At 39.8% G+C, this 21,807-nt stretch overlaps 1 protein-coding gene across 1 annotated transcript; it reads right to left on the reverse strand.

Annotated features, from left to right (window-relative positions):
- Positions 1–1,845: 1,845 nt before the first annotated feature.
- On the reverse strand, positions 1,846–20,443 carry LOC100264639 (protein PLASTID TRANSCRIPTIONALLY ACTIVE 10). Its single transcript, XM_002279316.4, has 12 exons — positions 19,642–20,443; positions 19,109–19,168; positions 18,985–19,014; positions 18,260–18,333; positions 16,716–16,797; positions 13,037–13,110; positions 12,830–12,896; positions 12,100–12,192; positions 11,597–11,773; positions 11,474–11,524; positions 10,656–10,807; positions 1,846–2,645 (listed from the first exon to the last, which is right to left on the reverse strand). The coding sequence occupies exons 1-12, from the start codon at positions 20,368–20,370 to the stop codon at positions 2,210–2,212; spliced, it is 2,025 nt and encodes a 674-aa protein (XP_002279352.1). The 5' UTR covers positions 20,371–20,443; the 3' UTR covers positions 1,846–2,209.
- Positions 20,444–21,807: the final 1,364 nt, after the last annotated feature.

Consider the following 21,807-nt stretch of genomic DNA (forward strand, 5'->3'; position numbering starts at 1 on the left):
GATGATTCTGGAGGTTTGACATGGTGGAGCTGAAGCCAGGTTGAAACGGGGAAATTTTCATAGGTAATGTAAAATTTTAAAATATTTTTTTTTTTTAAAAAAAAAACGTTTTACCGTTAATAATTTTAATACTATAATACTTTTAGATTTCATGAGAAGACGAGTTCAATGTCCCACAAGCATGTAAAAGTACCCCATTTTTGTATTTATTTTCTAAATAGCCATTTTTCAATAATGTTTTTTAAAAATAATATATTTTTGTGAAAAAATAAAATCCGTTGAAAGGGATGGCCCGTTGCATCACTGATAATTGTTTTGTATTTAGTAAATTGGGCCTGGGCCTGGAAGCTAGACTTGAACCTGCAGGGCGGTTAATGGACCACGAATGGCAGTAATTTGGGCCTGTAATTGGGCTGAGCCATGAGAATAAAGGGTGGCTTTGACTGGCCTATTCTTGGGCCAAATTACGTCACAAAAGGGCCAGACTTGAACCTGCAGCGCGGTTAATGGACCACGGATGACAGTAATTTGGGCCTGTAATTGGGCTGAGCCATAGGCGTAAAGAAGCAGAGGGTGGCTTTGGTGGGCCAGTTCTTCGGCCAAATGACTTCACAAAAGGGCCAGGCCTGAACCTGCAGGGTGGTTAATGGACCACGGATGACAGTAATTTGGGCCTGTAATTGGGCTGAGCCATAGGCGTAAAGAAGCAGAGGGTGGCTTTGGTGGGCCGGTTCTTCGGCCAAATGACTTCACAAAAGGGCCAGGCCTGAACCTGCAGGGTGGTTAATGGACCACGATTGGCAGTAATTTGGGCCTGTAATTGGGCTCAGCCAAAGGAGTAAAACACCAAAGGCTGGCTTTGGTGGGCTGATTCTTGGGCTAAATGACGTCACAAAAGGGCCAGACCTGAACCCGCAGGACGGTTAATGGACCACGAATGGCAGTAATTTGGGCATGTAATTGTGCTGAGCCATAGGAGTAAAGAACCAAAGAGTGGCTTTGGTGGGCAGATTCTTGGGCCAAACCTGAACCTGCAGGTCGGTTAATGGACTACGAATAGCAGTAATTTGGGCCTGTAATTGGGCTGAGCCATAGGAGTAAAGAACCAGAGTGGCTTTGGTGGGCCGATTCTTGGGCCAAATGACGTCACAAAAGGGCCAGACCCTGAACCTGCAGGGCGGTTAATGGACCACGAATGGCAGTAATTTGGGCCTGTAATTGGGCTGAGCCATAGGAGTAAAGATCCAGAGGGTGGCTTTGGTGGGCCGATTCTTAGGCCAAATGACTACAAAAGGGCCAGACCTGAACCTGCAGGGCTGTTAATGGACCACGAATGGCAGTTTGGGCCTGTAATTGGGCTGACCCATAGGAGTAAATAACCAGAGGGTGGCTTTCGTGGGCCAATTCTTGGGCCAATAGTCACAAAAGGGTCAGACCTGAACCTGCAGGGCGGTTAATGGACCACGAATGGCAGTAATTTGGGCATGTAATTGGGCTGAGCCATAGGAGTGAAGAACCACAGAGTGGCTTTGGTGGGCGATTCTTGGGCCAAATGACGTCACAAAAGGGCCAGACCTGAACCTGCAGGGCGGTTAATTGACCACGAATGGCAGTAATTTGGGCCTGTAATTGGGCTCAGCCATAGGAGCAAAGAACCGAAGGGTGGCCTCGTGGGCCGATTCTTGGGCCAAATGACGTCACAAATAGGGCCAGACCTCGTTGGCACTATTTTTGTCGTTGCTTGGTGCAGATCCATTGGGGGGGATGTTGGAGAGGGCACCATTTTGGGCTAGAACTTGGGCTGCTAACTGTCCGACCAAGGCCGGACTTGGGCTCATACTGGACTAACAAAACAACTTGATGCTCACTACTTAGGCCGAGCTCAGGCCTGAAATTGAAGCATAAGATCTGGGTTACAGCCAAATCCCAGCTTGGGCCAGAGTCTACAGGAAAAAGAAAAAACCAAGCTTGATCAGGGATACAAATCGAGGTGCAAGCTTAGGGATCAGGGATAATGGCCCCATCTTAGGGATCTTCAGGTGTAAATATATATATATATATTTTCTAAACCAACACCTGAAAAAAGAAATACCGAGCTTTTCAAGAATGGGCCTCACAAAATCCATTTCTCTTCCCTAACTATAATCCATCGCTGTACAAAATAACAGATACTCCTCTACCTCTTCTGTGCAATGTTACCCACGTCATGCTAATTCTCAAACATACCTTCATCTGACATTCTAGAAGATTCAGTTCCGTTCACCAGAGGCTGATTTGAATAATCAACACTTGAGTCACCTAGGATGCTGAAATCAAATTCATCGTCATCATCATCATCCTCTTCCTCTGTATCGTCATCTTCTTCAGCAGCTTCTTTCCTCATTTCTTTGGCACGGGCTTCTCTCTGCATACGCTGCTTGATGGCATCCTCATAGGACATTTCATACCAAACGGTGCCTTTGCCCACAATAGATTTGTTGTGGGCATCTGTCATTCTCTGCTGCTTACTCTTTTCTGAGTTCTTGGGTTCTCCCCAGTAGTCATATCGATACAATGGGTGTTGAGGATCATATTGGCCCTTCCCAAAGTAACTTGCATCTACCAACTTCCCTGGCTCCTCCAATGGGAGGCCAAGCGCCTGCCGACTGACAAATTATACAAGTCCAGAAATTAGTAAATACATGATCAATTTCAAATTACGAGAATACATGCATTATCTACTATTAGCATGGAAAAATCCAGGGGGGCATTACACAACATGGATTATGTTGACATGAGAAAAATTTATAAAAAAGACGTACACATTGAGGACACAACATTAATGTATATGGTTTTTAAATCTAAAACTATACCAATATGAATACATACAAGTTTGGTTAATTTACCTGAACTCGTATGAAAAGCATAACTTGAAAGAAACCTAGAATACAGTGTTTGCGTGTCGGTACACCCTATTTCTACTACTCCCAGCCTTTCTGCTTGGGCCCTACTAACAATAGCATCCCACACACACCCTACTTCTACTTCTCCCTGTCATTCCTTTTGACACTTGGTAACAATAGCATCATGTGAGCTGGTGGTTGGGGTTGCACCTAGTATCCACAAGGCCTCTTAGGCATGACATTTGGGGATGTGTGTGAGTTCACATCCTATCTTTGTCACCCTACTTCTATTCCCCTCCTCCCTAGTGTCTTTTCTGTAAACCCTTGGTAGCAATAGCAACTTGTCAGTGGGGTTGTGTGGTAGCAACTTTTGCATCCACAAGGCCTCAAAGACATGACATCAGGTGGGTGTGGATTTAGTCAGGTATCAACGTTTACACAAGTTGACTTGACTAAAGCACTATATGCAAAGAGTAGCACTGGGTCAGGACAATGTCCAGTGATATGCACACAATGGAAACGGAAAATTTTAGGCAATTGATTGTAGACAAGGCATTCCAAGACGTGTGGGTGCATAGCCAACATGCAGACAAGGCAGGAGGGAGTGTTGCAAGGTGCAATGCCATGGGTGGTCCTTAAAGAGGAAAGAATGGCCCATAGGTTGGGTGTACATGCAGGTTTAACATGGATCAAGATAAGTCTGGCATCAGCATGCATGGAATTGGCATTGGGCTGAGCAACTGACATGCAAGACCTTAAGCAAGCATGGTTTGGCAAGACCTGCAAGTATTTTAGGACCAGAAGGCAAGGCAAAAACCAAGTCAAGGAAGCAGTGAAGTAGTTAAAATTGTCTGTGGTAATTAGATAGCAACCTCAATTTCCATGCGTAAGCATGGTTTGGCAAGACCTGCAAGTATTTTAGGTACAGCACAGCTGAAGGCAAGGAAAAACCAAGTCAAGGAAGGAGTGAAGTAGTTTAAATTGTCTCTGGTAATTAGATAGCATCCTCAATTTCCACGCATGCATGGCAGGCTGATTGTTTCACCTAATCCCAGGCAGTTGGGAAGAATTGCCACTGTGCCTTGGGCATTGCCAATGTTGCATTCAAACAATCTTGTATGGGACTTAGTTTAAGGCAAGGCAAGGTTGGTTTCTTGGAAATTTTGTTTGAAGAGTTATAAAGCTTGTATTTTGTCCATACACTGGAGTTCTTCATATGTTCTTTCAGAATCCTAGGATTTGGGTGAATCAAGTAGAAGTACTTAGTCCCCTATTGAATAGAACGATTCTTAAGAGTAAGGATTAGCCCTATGGAAGCTTGTTTGTTGAAGCAATATAGTCATGTTCTGACCTATCTCCTTTGTACTTGACCTATGTAGAATGTGATTGATGTGAAATTTCTATTAAATTTCTGGACACCTCCAGGAAGTCCCAAGACTTGTTTTAAGGGTGTTGGCTTTTGAAACAGCATTCCACTCAGATACAGCTCCTTAACAACATGTATAATAACTACAACAAAGTGAGGACACCTAGGACAAAGATAATCAAGGCTATTGATAGCGGAAAACACAAACTACAAGCCTACATGCACATGTATTCATGTATCTATTTATGTATGAGGGCACAAAGTAAAGATCAACAATTTGAAAACGGGACCTACCTCTGCTTATGATGTCAGAATTGACTTCTTACATGCACGGGGTCTCGTCTTGGGATCGCCTGGGGCTGGCGAGCGTAGGGTTTTTTGCAGAAGAGCTGGTTCAGTGCATAAGGAATGGGAAAGAAGGAAGATGGGAAAGGGGATGGAAGGAAAAAGGAAGGAGTTACTCTCTGGTGAGAGAGGCCAACAGGGCAAGGTGCTTCCTCCGCTTAGGGGTAACCGATATGGAGAAGAGGATATTTAGCATTTGCATTCCAAAAGGTAGGGGGGAGAAGGGGGGATGGGCTTCTATGGTGGAGTCCTTACGAAATGTGGGATTTTGGTTTGATAAGAAGGAAAATAATCAAGAAGTGAGGGCCACGGGCAGGTCGTATGTGGAAGTGGCAAAGGGACCGAGGTGCAGGGATGCTACAAGGGTCAGAGTGGAGGTAAAAGGGGAGGAAATAAGAAGTAATGTGAGTAGATTGGAACATTGCTCGGTAGAAAAATGGAACCCTAGATCAGCACGAGAAGAGGATTTGGAGAGATTAGGGTGGTCAATGGCAAGTGCGTGGGGGTTGAAAGGAAAATTAGGCTTGGCTAGGCTGGGAAAGGGACGTGCTCTTCTAGAGTTTGAGTTTGTGGAGGGAGCTAGAAATGTCCTAGCCTCTGGGAAGAGATCAGTGGGAGGGATTCAGATAGGATTGGAGCGATGGAATCCGAAATTTGGATGTTCAACAAAGAGAGAAGCTAGGAACGAAGCTTGGGTAAGGATTCTAGGTCTCCCAATTTCGCTATGGGTTCCGACAATCCTGAAGAGAGTGGGGGAAGGGTTCGGTGGGTTTTTAGGTATCGATTCTCAAACGGAAAGGATGGAGGAGCTTGATTGGGCCAGGGTTTTAATAAAAACGAATGGCGATGAATTGCCGAGTACGTTGGAGATCAGGGTTGAGGGGGAGATCTACGCCCTGTCCCTGTGGTGGGAGATCTCGCCATCGCTGAAGAAGAAACAGGGGGACAATCGAGACTGGTCTGGGCGTCAGAATGGGGAGGTTAGGGGTGATGGAGTCACACGCGTTGGGATGCGTGTGGGAGAAATGTCGGATGATTAGCTCGAGGTGCAGCATCGGTCAGATGATGTGATGGGAGGGCTGGTAGGAGGGGCGGGCAGAGAAGAGTTTGAAAAACGGGCCCATTTCAGGTAGGTGACCCGTCCCACTTCTGGATCTGCGGGTGATGGGCTGAGTTCGTATGGCCCGGCTAAAGGTCTCGTGGGCTTGAAGCGGGCCGATGGGCCCTTTGCGCAAGGCCCTTTATTTTTAAAGGGGGCTGAGTCTGTTGTTGTAGGGCCAGCATGCGGGCTGTCTGAGGGACGGGCCACCGATGGGTTGGAGCTTTTGTCTCATGGGCCTGCAATCACGCTAGGGGGCAGTCCTGGGCCTTCTCAAACCCCTCCATGACAGAGGGCTCTCTGCAAAGTTTTGTGATGCAGCCCGTCTGGCTTACAACCTAGAGATGGAATTTATAAGGTGTCGAGAGAAGGATGAAAGGAGGAAGCAGTAGCCGGAATCCCAAAGTTCAATGGCAGATTGTGCTTTAGTGGAAGAAGCTTCAAGGTATGGGTCTGATTCAAACTCGTGGGGTTTAAGGGTTGCGGGGTCTCCTCATTCCTCTTCTATTTATTTTGGTCGGACTTCGGAGGGGGTGTTTTACGACCACTCTGGGGTGATGAGGGAGAACCTTCAGGAATGAAACATGCTGAGCTTGGCAGTTGCAGGGGGGTCTACAGTGAGTGGCAAGGGTTGCTGGGATTTGGTTGAGGTTAATTGCGCCGCAATTGAGGTACAAAACCCGGAGTGGAATTCAGTTCAGGCTGAGCCCCAAGATCTCAAGGGTGAGAAGGAGATTAATTGGGAGGAAAGTAGTCTGGCCAAATTTGGTAAGTTTTTGGGATTTCCAACAGAAGGTCGGGAAAAGGAAATCCTAGGTTTTTTTTATCAAGATTAGAAAAACGCGGGAAATGATACACAACAAAGGTATGTTGGAGAAATCGAAATTCGAAAAGGAGCTCAAGAGGCTGGAGTGCTCAATCAATTACGAGGGGGATATTAAGAAGAATAGTCATCTTAAGGGTAGAGGGGGTCAACTAACGATTGGATAATGAATCTCAAATTATTGAGTTGGAATGTGAAGGGTGCGAACGACAATAATAAAAGGAGGATAATAAAGTCTTTTGTTAGAAAACAAAATGTGGACTTGCTTTGTATCCAGGAAACAAAAATCCAATTAATGTCTGAAGGGGTGGTGAAAAGTTTAGGGGCAGGAAGATTTTTAGACTGGAGAGCTTTAGAAGCTTCTGGATCGGCTGGAGGTGTTTTGATTTGCTGGGACAAAAGGTCTATAGAAATATTGGATTGAGAGGAGGGTCAATTCTCAATCTCCTGTAAATTCAAAAATGTTGAAAATGGGGTAGTCTGGGAGTCTATGACCCTTTCACCAAAGAGGATAGGGAGTGCCTATGGGATGAATTTGGGGCAATTAGAGGAATTTGGGGAGAACCCTGGTGTGTAGGGGGCGATTTTAATATTATTCTATCCCAAGGGGAAAGAAGTAGACAAGGGAGGGTTACCTCAGCTATGAGGAGGTTTGCTCAGGTTATAGATGACCTCGAGCTTGTTGACCTTCCCCTGCAAGGAGGATCATTTACTTGGAGTGCAGGTCTTCATAATCAAGCCTGGGCCAGGTTGGACAGATTTCTTGTGTCTCCCAGCTGGCTTAATCAGTTCAGCAATGTGATCCAGAAAAGACTGTCTCGGCCTATTTCGGATCACTTTCCTATTCTAATCGAGGGGGGTGGCATAAGAAGAGGCCCTTCACCTTTTAGGTTCGAGAATATGTGGCTGAAAGTGGAAGGGTTTAAAGACCTCATGCGGAGCTGGTGGCAGGGGATGTCGGTCAAAGGAAGGGCTAGCTACAAGTTGGCTACAAAACTGAAGGTGATTAAACAGAATTTAAAAATCTGGAATAGGGAGGTGTTTGGGAGTTTGGAAAGTAATAAATTTGCAACTTTACAGCAAGTGGAATACTGGGATCAGGTGGAAAGTGAGAGGAGGTTGACAAAGGAGGAAATCTCTATTAAAAAAGAAGCCAAAGAGGGATATGCTAAGTGGGTAAACCTGGAGGAGATACACTGGAGACAATTATCAAGGGAGTTATGGTTAAGGGAATGGAATAGAAACACGGGTTATTTTCATCGTATGGCAAATGCACACCGAAGGAGGAATACCATGGATAGAATAAAAGTCAATGGGATATGGCTATCAGAGGAGCAAGAAGTAAGGACAGGGATTGCAGGCGCCTTTAAATAGTTGCTAACGGAAGACTCGGAGTGGAAGGCGGATAAAGGAGGGTTAAACTTGAACCAGATCAATCAGCAAGAAGCGGACACCTTGGAGTTTCCCTTCACGGAGGATGAAGTTCATTCAGCCCTAATGGACATGAATGGGGACAAGACTCCAGGTCCGGATGGCTTCACTGTGGCCTTTTGGCAATGCTGCTTGGAGTTCGTGAAAGAGGAGGTTTTAGAGATGTTCAAGGAGTTCCATGAGCAAAATGCCTTCCTCAAGAGCCTCAACAACACGTTTCTGGTCCTTTTACCAAAAAAAGGAGGGGCGGAGGAGCTGGGGGATTTCAAGCCTATCAGCCTTTTGGGGGGGTTGTACAAATTATTGGCCAAGGTGCTGGCCAATAGGATTAAAAAAGTGATTGGTAAAGTGGTTTCCCCATATCAGAATGCTTTCGTCATGGGTAGGCAGATTCTGGACGTCTCTTTAATTGCAAATGAGGTGATTGATTCTTGGCAAAAAAAGGGAGAGAAAAGCCTAATTTGTAAATTAGATATTGAAAAGGCGTATCACAACGTTAATTGGCATTTCTTGATGAGGGTTTTGCAAAAAATGGGGTTCGGGTCTAAGTGGAGGGAATGGATGTGGAGTTGTATCTCAACTACTAAGTTTTCAGTGCTGATAAATGGAGTGCCTGCTGGGTTTTTTTCTAGCTCAAAGGGGCTACGTCAAGGTGACCCCTTATCCCCATATTTGTTTGTCATGGGAATGGAAGTGCTGAGTGTTCTTATTCGGAGGGCTGTGGAAGGGGGATTCATTTCTGGGTGCAACATCTGGAGGGGTAGTGGGTCGGTTGCCAATATTTCTCACCTTCTCTTTGCGGATGACACAATAGTGTTTTGTGAGGCAAAGAAAGAAGACATGACCTACTTGAGCTGGATCTTATGTTGGTTTGAAGCCGTTTCAGGATTAAGGATAAATTTGGCTAAAAGTGAAATTATTCCAGTAGGGAAGGTGGAAGAGATTCTTGAGATGGCTGTGGAGCTGGGATGCAAGGTAGGTCAGCTGCCATCAGCCTATCTGGGGCCGCCCAATAAGGCCTCTTCCGTGTGGGATGGGGTGGAAGAAAGGGTGAGGTGGAAACTTGCCCTTTGGAAACGGCAATATATCTCCAAAGATGGAAGAATCACCCTCATAAAGAGTACTTTGGCTAGTATGCCTTTGTATCAATTGTCCCTCTTATGTATGCCTAAGATAGTGGCAAGAAGGCTAGAAAAGTTGCAAAGAGACTTCTTGTGGGGAGGGGGAAATATGGAAAGAAAAGCCCACTTAGTCAATTGGGAGATGGTGTGTGCGGGTAAGGAGAAGGGGGGGTTTGGCTTGAGGAAGCTAGTCCCCTTGAATAAAGCTTTGCTTGGAAAATGGGTTTGGAGATTCACTCGGGCCAAAGACGAGATGTGGAAGCAAGTGCTTACGGCGAAATATAGGCAAGAGGAATTTGGGTGGAGGACTAAGAAGGCAAATGGGGCGTTTGGTGTTAGGGTTTGGAAGGAAATTCTGAAGGAATTTGATTGGTGCTAGGATAATATGGCTTTCAATGTGGGAAAAGGCACCAGAATTAGGTTTTGGACTGATCCTTGGTGTGGGGATGTGGAGTTGTCCCTAAGGTTCCCTCAGCTCTTTGTCGTGGCTGCTCAAAGGAACGTCATAGTGGGAGAAATGTGGGACCAGAATTCTGGTCAAGGAGGCTGGAATTTAAGGTATATTAGAGACTTCAACGATTGGGAGTTGGACTTGATAGGTGAATTACTCCAAGACTTAAGGGGTCATAGAATCACCTTGGAGGAGGACTCGGTCTCTTGGAAGGGAGGAAAAAATGGGAAGTTTGGTGTTAAGAAAGCGTACAGTTTGTTGATCAGCCCCATTGTCTCCATTTTCCCTAGAAATGGCATTTGGGTGGAGAAAGTTCCAACTAAATTAGCGTTCTTTGCGTGGGAAGCTGCTTGGGGGAAGGTTCTTACCCTTGATAGACTTCAAAAGAGAGGGTGGCAGCTTCCTAATCGATGTTATTTATGTGGTAGCGAAGAGGAAAATGTAAATCATTTGCTCATTCATTGTACAGTGGCCAGAATGCTGTGGGAGATTGTCCTTGGTTTGTTCGATGCCTAGTGGGTTTTTCCAGAAACTGTAAAAGAGGTGGTACTTAGCTAGAAGGGCTCGTTTGTGGGTAAAAAGAGGAAAAAAATTTGGAGATCCATTCCGTTATTTATTTTTTGGACGGTTTGGAAGGAGATGAATAGATTAGCTTTTAGGGGGGGGGGGGGGGGGGAGTTAGCTATCCAGAAAATTAATAATTCTTTTGTTTGTAATGTGTGGGGTTGGGCAAAATTGTATAGTGGAGCGGAGCCACGTTCCCTTATAGGATTCTTGGAGTGGTTAGCCTCCATTTAAGGGTTGGTGGGTTTTTTTGTCTCTTTTGTCTATTTTGTTTGTGAGGCCTTTGCCGCCTTGTATACTCCCCATATGCTATGCGGCGTTTTTGCCTTGTGTTAATATATTCCGTGTTTACTTATCAAAAATACATATATATATATATTGAAAGTGCTATATGAAGGTGTGCCAAAGTACATAGATTATATACAAAGGGGTAAAATGGTAATCACATATTAATGTCAAGGAAGAAACTTAAACAAGTGAGGTCAGTAATATTGTCAGACACCTTAGGAGATGTCTCTAATATGCAAAAAAGAAGTAAATATGAACAAAAGATATGTAGAGGTTAGGAATTACCAACTGATGTCTCTGATCAGTGCTTCTCTTTCTTCAAAAGATCGGCGCCAATGGATTAGGTCATACTCATCCATTTCAATGTTTCGTCTCAGCTTGTAGATTTTATATTCCTCTCCTCTTTCTTTTGCTTCCTTCCTTAATTTATTATGGTACTGCATTAAAAAATGAGTACTAAGTTGTTTAACAAGAAGATTGCATACCATTATGACTTTTATATTCCTCCCTTACTTCTTTTGCTTCCTTAATTTATTATGGTACTGCATTAAAAAAGGAGTACTAAGTTGTTTAATAAGAGGATTTCATACCATTATGATTTTTATAGAATGACATGAAAATGAAACACTAGGATAAACTTCCTATATCACTTTGAGAATTATCAATGAAACTGTGTGAGAGCACCTATCAAAAAAAATGAAACTGTGTGAGAGCAGTTACGTTCATGGGAAGTAGGGAACATGCATAGATAACAAGATATCAACCACGGATTTTATGTGGGATGTTATTAAGATCCATGTAAAGGGTACAGCCTAAGAAATACTCTTGGAGGGGAAAAGTGTTCTATCTGATATAACTATCAGAAATTGCTGGCCTTCTCTGGGGTTTGATCTATCTAGCATCATATGTCTAGGCATGCATTTTAACCCAGAAGAACCAAGAAGACCCAGTTGCAAATCAAATGCAAAATAACTAAAAACTGAAGATGGTTCTATCTAAACATTTTATGAATGAAACACCAACTTTTGTGAAGCCATAGATTGGGCATTCGACTATTATGTATTCAAGAACATTAATTGTATACAGTCAAGGGAGTAACTAACCTCACGCTCAGCAAGAGCAGCTTCCAGATCAAGTTCTTTGACACTTGTTTTCTGTCAAAAATACATGCACCATCATCTAAATGCATTAACATACAGATCAATAAATGTTGGACAAGTGCTCACCAGAATCTTTTTTGGTAACAAAGATTTCTTATAATAAACTTTGGTATATTCAACACTGTTTTCTTCATCAAAATCCTCATCATCAGTTAACTCTGTCAGCTTTTTGCCCTCATATTTATGAGGATTAACCTCCATATCATCCAAAATCATTTGCTCAGCAACATGGATCTGCCATAACTGCATAGCATATAAAAATGCAGACAATTAATCAAAGGCCGCTTGTATTATTGATTCTATATAGCCCCTGGTGAAAGACTACCATGTAACAATGATATTACAAAATAATAAGGCCATATCAAATGTATGACGTTTAGTACTATATAGTATTTGATTCCACAAGTCCAAGTAACATACTGTGTGCATTGGTGCCTACTTACTTGTAGCATTTACACTAAAGGTCAGAGAAGAAAAGAGGCACTAACATGCATACAATATTCATTCTTGCAACAATCATATTTGAAATGCCAACAACTTCAATAAAGAATTCTTCATTATAGAAATACCTTATCAACATAAGGATGATTTGACAACAAAGGTTCCTCTTCCACTTTGATTCCTGGATCTTTTTTAGGAATAGGAGGTCGTCCACAATCACGCTGCAAGTGTAAGCATGCCCCATCAAAAGCTTAAAATTATAGGAAAGTTCAGTTTTAAAACAGCACAGACTTTTCAAAATCTGTAAACAAAATGCACAAAAAGAAACTACATGATTTGGACTCCAATAAAATTCAAAACAATTTTACAATTAACTAAACTACTATTGCAAGCTTTAGGGTGAGCATTCTAAATTCACAAGGTAGGAGCAGAATGTAGGACCTCTACAAGTAACAATGATGTGAAGTATATATTAATAGTTTATAAGATCTATTATAATGAAAAGAATTTTATCAGTTTAATGACTTTAACCTATATTGCAGCCTATCAGAATGCTAGATCTTAGCTTCACAAAATTATGTCTGACTATACCTTTTACTGATGAAATTTACTGGTGGACGCATATCAATCCCACCACCTCCAACCCTTCTCCCAACAGAAAAATGAAAATTGGGGGAAAAAATTCAGAACAACTCCTTGTAGGATATTTTAGAGTTCTAGTTTACCAAGTAAAATCATTTATGTTAGAGCTATCCAAGCAAGTTATAACACACTCAATTAAGATATGCAAAGCCTCCTACAGGTTAATGAAAGCAGTGAAGGTACAGAATGTGGCTCATTACAAAAGAAAATACACACCCGTAATTCATCTGGATTAGTATCCTCATCATGATGAAATATTGGTGGAAAATCAAATCTGTTAAAGCTGCAACCATGGAGACAAGTGCATGAAATACCAATAGTTTTAAAATAGCTGATCACAACTCCTATCAGACATCAGCTTCAATATTATACTAAAACAGACACGAAGAATGGAGAACAGTTGTCAAGAATAAATTTGCGTACATCAGGTGATCAATATTAGGATCAACAAAGCGCATTTCAATAGGAAATCGAAAGCGGTAAGGATCTCGCTTTGCCTGCAAAATAGAACAAATAACTCAGGCTTGTTTCCACAATAGATGTAACTCTCCTAATATTTCTTAAATTTGATTTGCACTAGAAAAACAAAAGAATGTTAACATATAAAGTTTGCACAAACTAAGACTAGGTATGGTGTCAAGGTGATTTAGATCCCAGAAATAGTTTCAGAAACTCCTGCTATCATGTTCAAGCTACAATTGCTGCTTAGGTACTGAAAATATGTTCCAGAAGTGGCCAACTTCCAAAATTTTCTTTTGCTTTTTCCTTTTTTTTGGTAGGAAACCACCTTCCAGAATATACATTAGCCATAAGCAGCCGTTTATCATTACTACGCTACCCATTAGTAATTTATACACAAGAGCAGGAGATTTGCAGTCATTTGCTTGGATCTACCTTTTCCAGCAAAATCCACACAACATAAGGCTCAAACTAAAAATGTGGCCTTTAAGAAGTTTAATCAAGTTAGCCAGAACCTTCAACACCACTTTTCTTATCCAGTAGCATCTATACACATTGCAAGAGGAACATCTTACCAAGGAAACTGACTCAGAAGAAAAGTTCATAGTACAGCATGCTTGCATGTGCATGCACGTGCACATGCATGCTTCTGGGTTGGGAGAAAATCCTCACAGCCAATCAACTCATGAAGAGAGGTTGGAATATGGTTATGCTTTTGTAACAAGACAATGAATGCAGAGCACATTCTAATTCAATGCAAGTAGGCTTCCAGTTTGTGGGCATGTTCACTTTCCTTATCTGGAGTGTGTTGGGTCTTCCCCTTCAAGAGATGTTGCAGTTGGCACACTTCTGTTGTGGGTGATAACTGGAAAGTGGCTAAGAGATTTGATCACTTTATGCCTTTTCTGGTCTATGTGGAAGAATGTAACTGCAGAATCTTTTTGAAAGCGTGGAGTGGTCTATTCTGATTGTAAAAAATGTGCTTCTTAAGGCTTTGTACTTGCAGCTTATTGAGGCATGGGGAAATAGAAAACTTTCCTTATTGACTTTGTAGATAGTTTGGGCATTTCTTTTAGTCTGAAAGTGAGTAATTTTATTGAGTGTGTGTTATTTTTTTTTGAAAAATTAATTTTATTCCTCTCCTTTGAGCTACTTTATAGAGAGAGAGAGAGACTGGGCTTTTTCATGGGTTAGGAAGTGTGTCCTTTATTGACCTTTTGGATAGTTTTAGGATGAATTAGTCTAGAAGAGTGTAGTTTTGTTATGCTTTCTATTCTCTCTCCTTTGTGAAAATTTGCATACATGCAACCTGTGCACATTAGTTGCACCCTTTATTTGTTTTTTACTGTATGATTCAGAGAAAGGGAATATAAAATGAATGAACCAAAGCACTGAGCAAACATCACAGTTTTGAAGCCTATAATACATAGTTATTTAGAAGAGTTTTAAAGGCAAACGCTTTCAAAACAAAGCAATGAATCCTAAGATTGGCATGCCATTCATTAAATCATGAGGCATATCACTTCCAGAGACTTGAACCATAGGACCAAGATGATCAAAGACAACTTTGAATTTACTTCCTTGGAAATGGCTCCTTTTTTTTTTTTCTTTTTTTGATAGATAAAGAATGTATATTAAAAAGAGGCACCAAAAGACCAACCCAAGGTATAAGAATAAATACACCCACCCCCAAACAACTCAAGCAAAAAGGAAACTGCAAATCAAGAGGGACTATGACAACCCCACCCTCAAACCAATCTATGAAACTAACTAGCATCGAAGGACCATCATTTACAAGCATCTTAGTCTGTAACCAAAGAAAACAAATAAAAGAGCCTTTTTTTAGCCTTTGGATAGAAAGCATGTCATCTCCGAAAGCAATTATATTCTTTACCTTCCAAACCATCCAAAAGATGCATAAGGGGACTGCTCTCCAAACTTTCTTGCACTTTTTGCCCACAAATGAACCATGCTAATCCAACAGTCCCTTTTTTACCAACGAGGGAAGCACTTGAGACACCCCAAAAAGAGGAAAGAGCATCTCCCATAAAACTCTTGCCTTTACATAGTGGAGAAGGATGTGATCTATGGATTCTTCATCCATTTGGAAAAGATAACATCTATTTGCCAAGGATCATCATTTTTTTTTTTAATTTAGTCCAAGGTTAAAGTTTTTCCCCACGATGTCTCCCAAGCAAAGAAGCTCACTTAGGCTTACACCCAAGAATTCCAAATAATTTTCGATGGAAAAAAAAAACTTAACTACCCGGATCCAAGGCATTATAGAGAGACTTAACTGTAAATTTGTCACTCTTTGTCTCTGTCCAAAGCGCCATATCCTCCTCATCCCTACACACTCTTCTCATGCAAACTCAAAAAAAATCTCTCCACGTAATCCACCTCCCAATTGTTGAAATGTCTAGAGAAAGAAGGGCTCCAAACCACTGAGGGATTCCAAACATCCTTCACCCTCACTTCCTTGGAAATGGCTAAAGCAAACAAAAAGGGGAACACACAAAGGTGTGGCCCCGCACCACTTATCCTTCTAAAATTTCACCCTTCACCCGTTACCCACCAAGAAGGAAAGTGTACTTTTTTTTTTTGTTTTTTGGATAAGTGTAAATGTATTAGTGAAAATAAGAAGTATACACGATGTATACAAAGCAACCAAAAGACCAAAAAAAGGCACAAGAACACAAAAACCAAAAATCACACCTTACAAAGAGCCTACCCAATCCACAAATTCTAATAACGACAAAGAGTTGTCCCCAATGTACGATCTTACCCATAAAGGTTTAAGAAAGAATTTTTAAATGCTTAGTCTACACTTTCACAATTTCCAAGGTTCTCTTATTTCTCACCCTCCATATAGTTCAAAACACGCATAACCAAACGCATAACCGAACAATCTTTCAAGCTTTTTTTCTTCTTTTTTTTCCAACAAAAGAATTGTGCTAGCTTAAAAGAACCCTCCCCCCAGTGAAGAGTACATCACCCACTGTACATTGAACATAGCAAAAATCAATTGCCATAAAACGCGTGCTTTCATTCAATGAAGAAGAATATGATCACCCGTTTCTTCTTCTTCTTTGCATATGCATTAGGCATCCTGCAACCCCTCCTTTTGAGTTGATCCAATGTTATGAACTTTCACTAGGACCCAAGAATTCCATACTATGTCATGAGGGAAAGGTTCCACTCCCCCACTAGCCAAAGAGGAGTAAAAGGACTTGACAGAGAATTTACCATTCTTTGACCCCAACCACACCATAGCATCTTCAGGGCCCGAACTAATGGAGTGGTCATATAATCTCTTAAAAATATATCAACCTCCTCTAGCTCCTAAGAAGGAAAGCCTACTGCTCACAAGATCTTAATCCTTCCTTGGAAATGACTTTATTATCCTCAACTATATTTTTCCACCTAGATTTTCTTAAGAGTTTTTTTTTTTCTTTATGCCATGCTCTCGCTGTGGCAAAACCTAGAATGAGATCAATAGTAAGGACCTTAGATAATTCAAGATTTTAGTCCCATGAATAATTATGACTTCTTATTGCTTCATATATTAAGGAAATAACAATGAATTGACATACAAAAATTGCATGCAGAAAAAGCCATGTCAATATCAAGTGGCATCACTCACCAGGATTTCAACAATGACATGCATACCAACTTTTATGTGGTGGCGAATCCAATACCAATCATTGCCTTTTATAGGGACCCACCTGAAACAAAACAAGATACATGAATCAAGCATGAAATATTTGAAATATGATTTCTATTAATGTGTTGTTAACTTGATAGATGTTGAATTAGCTGTTGTACAAGTTCAAATCCCAAATGAACAGATACTTGCCAAGCCAAACTGGATCCTAATCCTCTACAAATGAACTTGGTTGAAACAATCATTATGTTACAAGTGCTTGTCCAGGCTACATTACTCTACCATGAGATTAGTGGTTCAGGTTAAAATTTTAAGGGAGTAAAAAGCATTCTAACAGTACACTGTTGCAAATCCATCCCCCACTCTAAAATTCTGATTATATCTGTCAAGCTATTGGGAGTGATGCTCATGGCACTTCTGAATAATTCAGTACTTTCAAAACTAACTACCACATTGTTGTTACCACAGGGAACTTACTGCTGTTAGATGAACAATGGAAACAAACGAACCACTTGCCTTGTCCATTATATTCTATCATTTTTTATCAGAATTATATGCCATCATCATAAGTTTATCATCAATTGTCCCCATAAGTTCCTTTTATGAATCATAATTGGAAAGACCAAGGAAACATCAAGAATTGAAACTCCTTTCTCATGACTTTCAGAGATGTTACCCTGAATCTCTACAAGTTTCGCTGTGCTTCTGAGCAGGTCCAGGCATTTACAAAGTATCTCTACAGTGTCCAAAAATTTTGTGCCCGTTAAAGAAATTTTTTATTTCCTATCAGAAACCAAGTTTTCTGGTAACAATGGCACAGGAAAAATCTATACAATTCCAACATAGTCAACTTCTCTCTCTGTATATTTTAAGATTTTTCCGTCTAAGGCCCTACTTTTTTTTCCCTTCTATACTAATCCAAAACATCTTTGAGGAAAATGAGATGGAAGTGATTCAAATCCATATTCCAACTGTGCCTCTGGTTCTATCAATTAACTCTTTCAAATCCATTTAAGGGAGGTGTGGACTTTGCTCCTCTCTTTCTTTGGAGTTTCTTGGGTTTTTCCGCGTTCGGTGAAGGAAACTCTTATAGGTTGGAGAGGCTCTTTTGTGGGCAAGAAGAGGAAGGTGGCGTGGCTTTTGGGGCCGTTATGCTTGTTTTGGGTTATTTGGAAGACTAGGAATTCAATGGCTTTTGAGGACGGTGTGCTGTCCATCCAAAAGTTGAAAATTTCTTTTGTGTATTTACTTTGGTCGGAAACCAAATTGTGGATAAAAAATGGGTCTTCGACCTTAATAGATTTTATTGAATGGGTGTGTATACGATAAGGGAGGGGGTTTTTTTGTGCTTTCCTAGTGGTTTGGGTTCTTTTGTAAGGGGGTGAGTTGTTCTTCTCTGTATCTATTTGAGTCGCTTCTTTAGGGCCTCTTTTGCAATACACATATTTTCTTACTGATAAAAAAAAAAAAACTCTTTCAAATAATGGAAGTGTCAAACAAACTGGAATCGGAATGACAATTACCCATCATATACACCTCCAATGTCAACAAATGCCCCTTGATAAAGGTGAAGAGTAGTAACTTTACCTGCACAAATCTGCATAGACATTTGGCATAACATTACGTTTCATATCATCTAATTGCAGATCACCTCAAGCTAACATATATTTAGAGAAATTTAGGGACACATATCTTCACCCTGTATTTGTTTTATTTCCACAGAACATCTTCAGCATATATGAACAAGGGCTAAATTTTTCAGACAAAATTACAACTAGTCTAGCCTCATGCATAAGATACACTCCCAAACTAGTGCTGCAACTTTGAAAAGTAGAGGATACTCTATGCTTAAGCATTAGTTATGTTACCCAAAAAGATGTGCAGGAGATGAACTGATAAAACTCATTATTGGACAGTGCTAACACAGGTTGCTGGAATACTAGATCAGATAGTTCATCAAATTCAGAAGCTCAGAAAACTTGTTTAAATTTTTAGCCAGACATCCAGCACATCGAGCATTGATAACTGTGCAGCAAGATTTGTTGCTAAGAGCCATGGCACAGCTCAGATTAAGCCTGCCAACTGAAATCGCTTCATGTGTATGATGTAGTATGTTTGGTTCTTTAAGCAAATTTTTCCATCCTTAACAATGTTGGGACAGAACTTGGTCGAAATTACAAATTTACAAATTTTTGAAGCAAACTTAAACAAGTATGAGATCACCATGAGGAAAAGAATGAACTCTTACTTGTCCAGGATAATAAAATGGAAGCTCATACTGCAAGAAACAATAAAGATCAGTAAGGGAAAGGTCCATAATTTCTATTAACTTTACTTAAACTCAAAGCAATGAAAAACCAAATCCATCCTACCATGCCTTCTTCATAGTCTTTGCCTCTTTTCCTCCTACCTGGATGGTAATCTTGATCGTCCTGAGACAACGTAAAAGCATTTCCACATTATTCACCTCAATGTAACAATCAAGCATTTATAACTAACAAAAGCAACCTTCTCTAAGTAGCACTTGATGTTTTGATTCCCAAGTTAAATTATAAATTTCGTTTTAGCTTGAATCCAACTTTATTAAAAGTGCCAAATCTACAACTGACTTCAGACAGCACAAATCAAACTTCAATCATTCAACCAAAATGCACAACTTTCCACTTTATCAATCAAAATGTTGGCCAAACCAATAATACATATCAAAATAACCCCTTTATCAAATCTCTTTCAAATTTCCACCAAAAACTTGCTAACCTACATCCAAATTTTCTCAGTCCTCAATTTTCTTCCATTCAACTCGAGAATATGTTCTGCATTTTCTAATTATACTATCACGTTAGCGTTTTGTAGGTGTGTGATATAGAGATGCATGTAGACATATAGACAGAGAGGGATTTTCAACCTGAAATGACTCCTCTTCCAATCTATCTTTGTTGTGTTCAACCCACTCATTGTACTGCTTCAAGAACGTCTTATACCTCTCCAAATTCAAATCATCCGTGTTCGTCCTAGCTGATTCCAATCCTTTCGGATCAACTCTCACCGCCTGTAACTTGTGCGCCTCGCGTATAAAAGCCAACTCTTTCCGATTAACCTCCCACCCTCTCGGCGGCCAGTCTCTCGGAGGCACATGTCGCACAACCAATGGACCGTCCCAAAACGTCCTCACCGGCTCCGGAATCTCGCCTTTGATCTCAAATTGCTTCGCGTACCACTCGTCCTCGGTCAGTCCACTCTCCTCCATCTTCTTCTTCCGGTACTTAGGGTTCAGCATCTTAAACGCCTCTATCGCCTCCGGAGTCTTCAGCGGAACCTCCTCGCCTTCGTTGAGGCTTTTGCGGGCGAAATCGGCTTCAGGAGTGAGAATCTCTTCCCACGGAGCCCAGCCACGCTCAATCCAGTTCTTGCGGCGAGCTTCGTCTTCCGTTTCTTTGTCTTTGGGGCCGAATTTCTCGAGGAAGGTCTCGTCGACGGGGAACTCATCGGAGCTGACAGACTTGACAACGAACTTTCCGGAAACCGATAAGTTTCCTGCACGAAAAGGAACGGGAAGGCGGTAGGATTTTGGTAGGGTTCTGGGAGGTCTGTGTGAAGGAAATGTAAACAAATGAGGGCTTTGGAGGATTTGCATGTTTTCTTCAGTAGCAGTGAGTGCGAAGTGCAGAGGAAAGGAGATAGAGTGAGTTTGATTTGTTATTGCGTGTTATGCAGGTGTATCACTTCCCATGCTTCTTATCTCTGGGCTCTCTGATGTGATCTCCACCGTCTATTGTGAATAATTTTTTTCAACAGCAGAACAGAATATTTATAAAGATAATTAAACTTAAAGTGACTCATATTTAATATTTATACAAGGATGGTTGGAAGTGTGTAAGTGATGCAAAAGTTGGGAATTTTTTAAAATTAAAAAAAAACTATTTTTAAAAATTCATAATTTGGTTGTTTTTCTCTATTTTCGTTTTTTTTAAATAAAATAGATAATAATTTTTAAATAATAAATAAAAGTTATTTTCATCTATTTTAAAAAATAAAAGAAAAACAAATAGAAATTTAAAAAAAAAACTATAAAAAAACAACTAATATCTATACAAAAATCTTCAAATATGATATTTCTTTAAATTATATATGTTTTTTTATGATTTTTTTTTTTTTTTTGCTTTTTTAAAAAATTTCATTAAACAAATAATTTCAAATCAACCTACACTTATATGAATTTGTTACTTTTTAAAATAATTAAAAAATGTTAAACCAATTTAATTATTATTAAAAAGTCATATAACTTAATAACATTAAAAAGTTATAAAACTCAATAATATTAAAAGTTCATATATCAAAATATATTTTAAATGACTTTATTAGTTTTTTTTTTTTTTACATATATTATAGTTTTACAATTTTTTTCAGTAAGCAAATAAATTTCAAATTAAGTAAGACTTAACGCGTTATATTATTAATAAGTCTAGTAATTTTGAAAGATAATTTAAAATCTAAATAATAATCTAATTAATATAATTTATGGACAAAAATTGGTTTATAACAACTTTATCATTTCTCTATGCATAAGATTATTCTTTTAGTTTTTTTTCACTAAGCAAATAAACTCAAAATTAAATAAGATTTAATATGTTGGATTTGAATATAGTAATTTTTAAGAATAAATTAAAATTCAAACAATAAACTCATTAATATTATAAACTTATTTGCACAAATTGGTTTATAATGATTATTATTTCTTTTGTTTATAATAAATATTATTTTTTGTGCAAATAATTATATTTTTATGAATTTTCTTATTGGAGAAATAATTTAAAATCAACCACGCTTTGTATTAAATTTAAAAATAATCTAAAATTCAAAAAAAAAATCTAATCACTAAAAATGGTAATAGATCAAAATTTGATACTAAATATGTGCATGTAATAAAAACTTTGATTTATTTACATATTAAAAAATTAAACTTTACTTGTTATTTGTTTTAAATAAAGTATTATTAATTATTATTATCTTAAAATTATTATTATTAGTCATTATTAACATAAAATACGAAAATTGTAATATCCATATGTTT

Source organism: Vitis vinifera, chromosome 17, assembly GCF_030704535.1.
Source record: "Vitis vinifera cultivar Pinot Noir 40024 chromosome 17, ASM3070453v1".
NCBI classification, from domain to species: domain Eukaryota; kingdom Viridiplantae; phylum Streptophyta; class Magnoliopsida; order Vitales; family Vitaceae; genus Vitis; species Vitis vinifera.

Bases quoted from the DNA above. Each gene is read 5' to 3' on its own strand.
- LOC100264639 (XM_002279316.4), bottom strand. From the start codon at position 20,370: ATGCAAATCCTCCAAAGCCCTCATTTGTTTACATTTCCTTCACACAGA. The intron at 19,015-19,108 runs GTAGGATGGATT...TGTTTCTTGCAG, and splicing joins AAGACTATGAAGAAGGCATG to TATGAGCTTCCATTTTATTA. The intron at 12,897-13,036 runs GTACGCAAATTT...CCATGGTTGCAG, and splicing joins CCTAATATTGATCACCTGAT to CTTTAACAGATTTGATTTTC.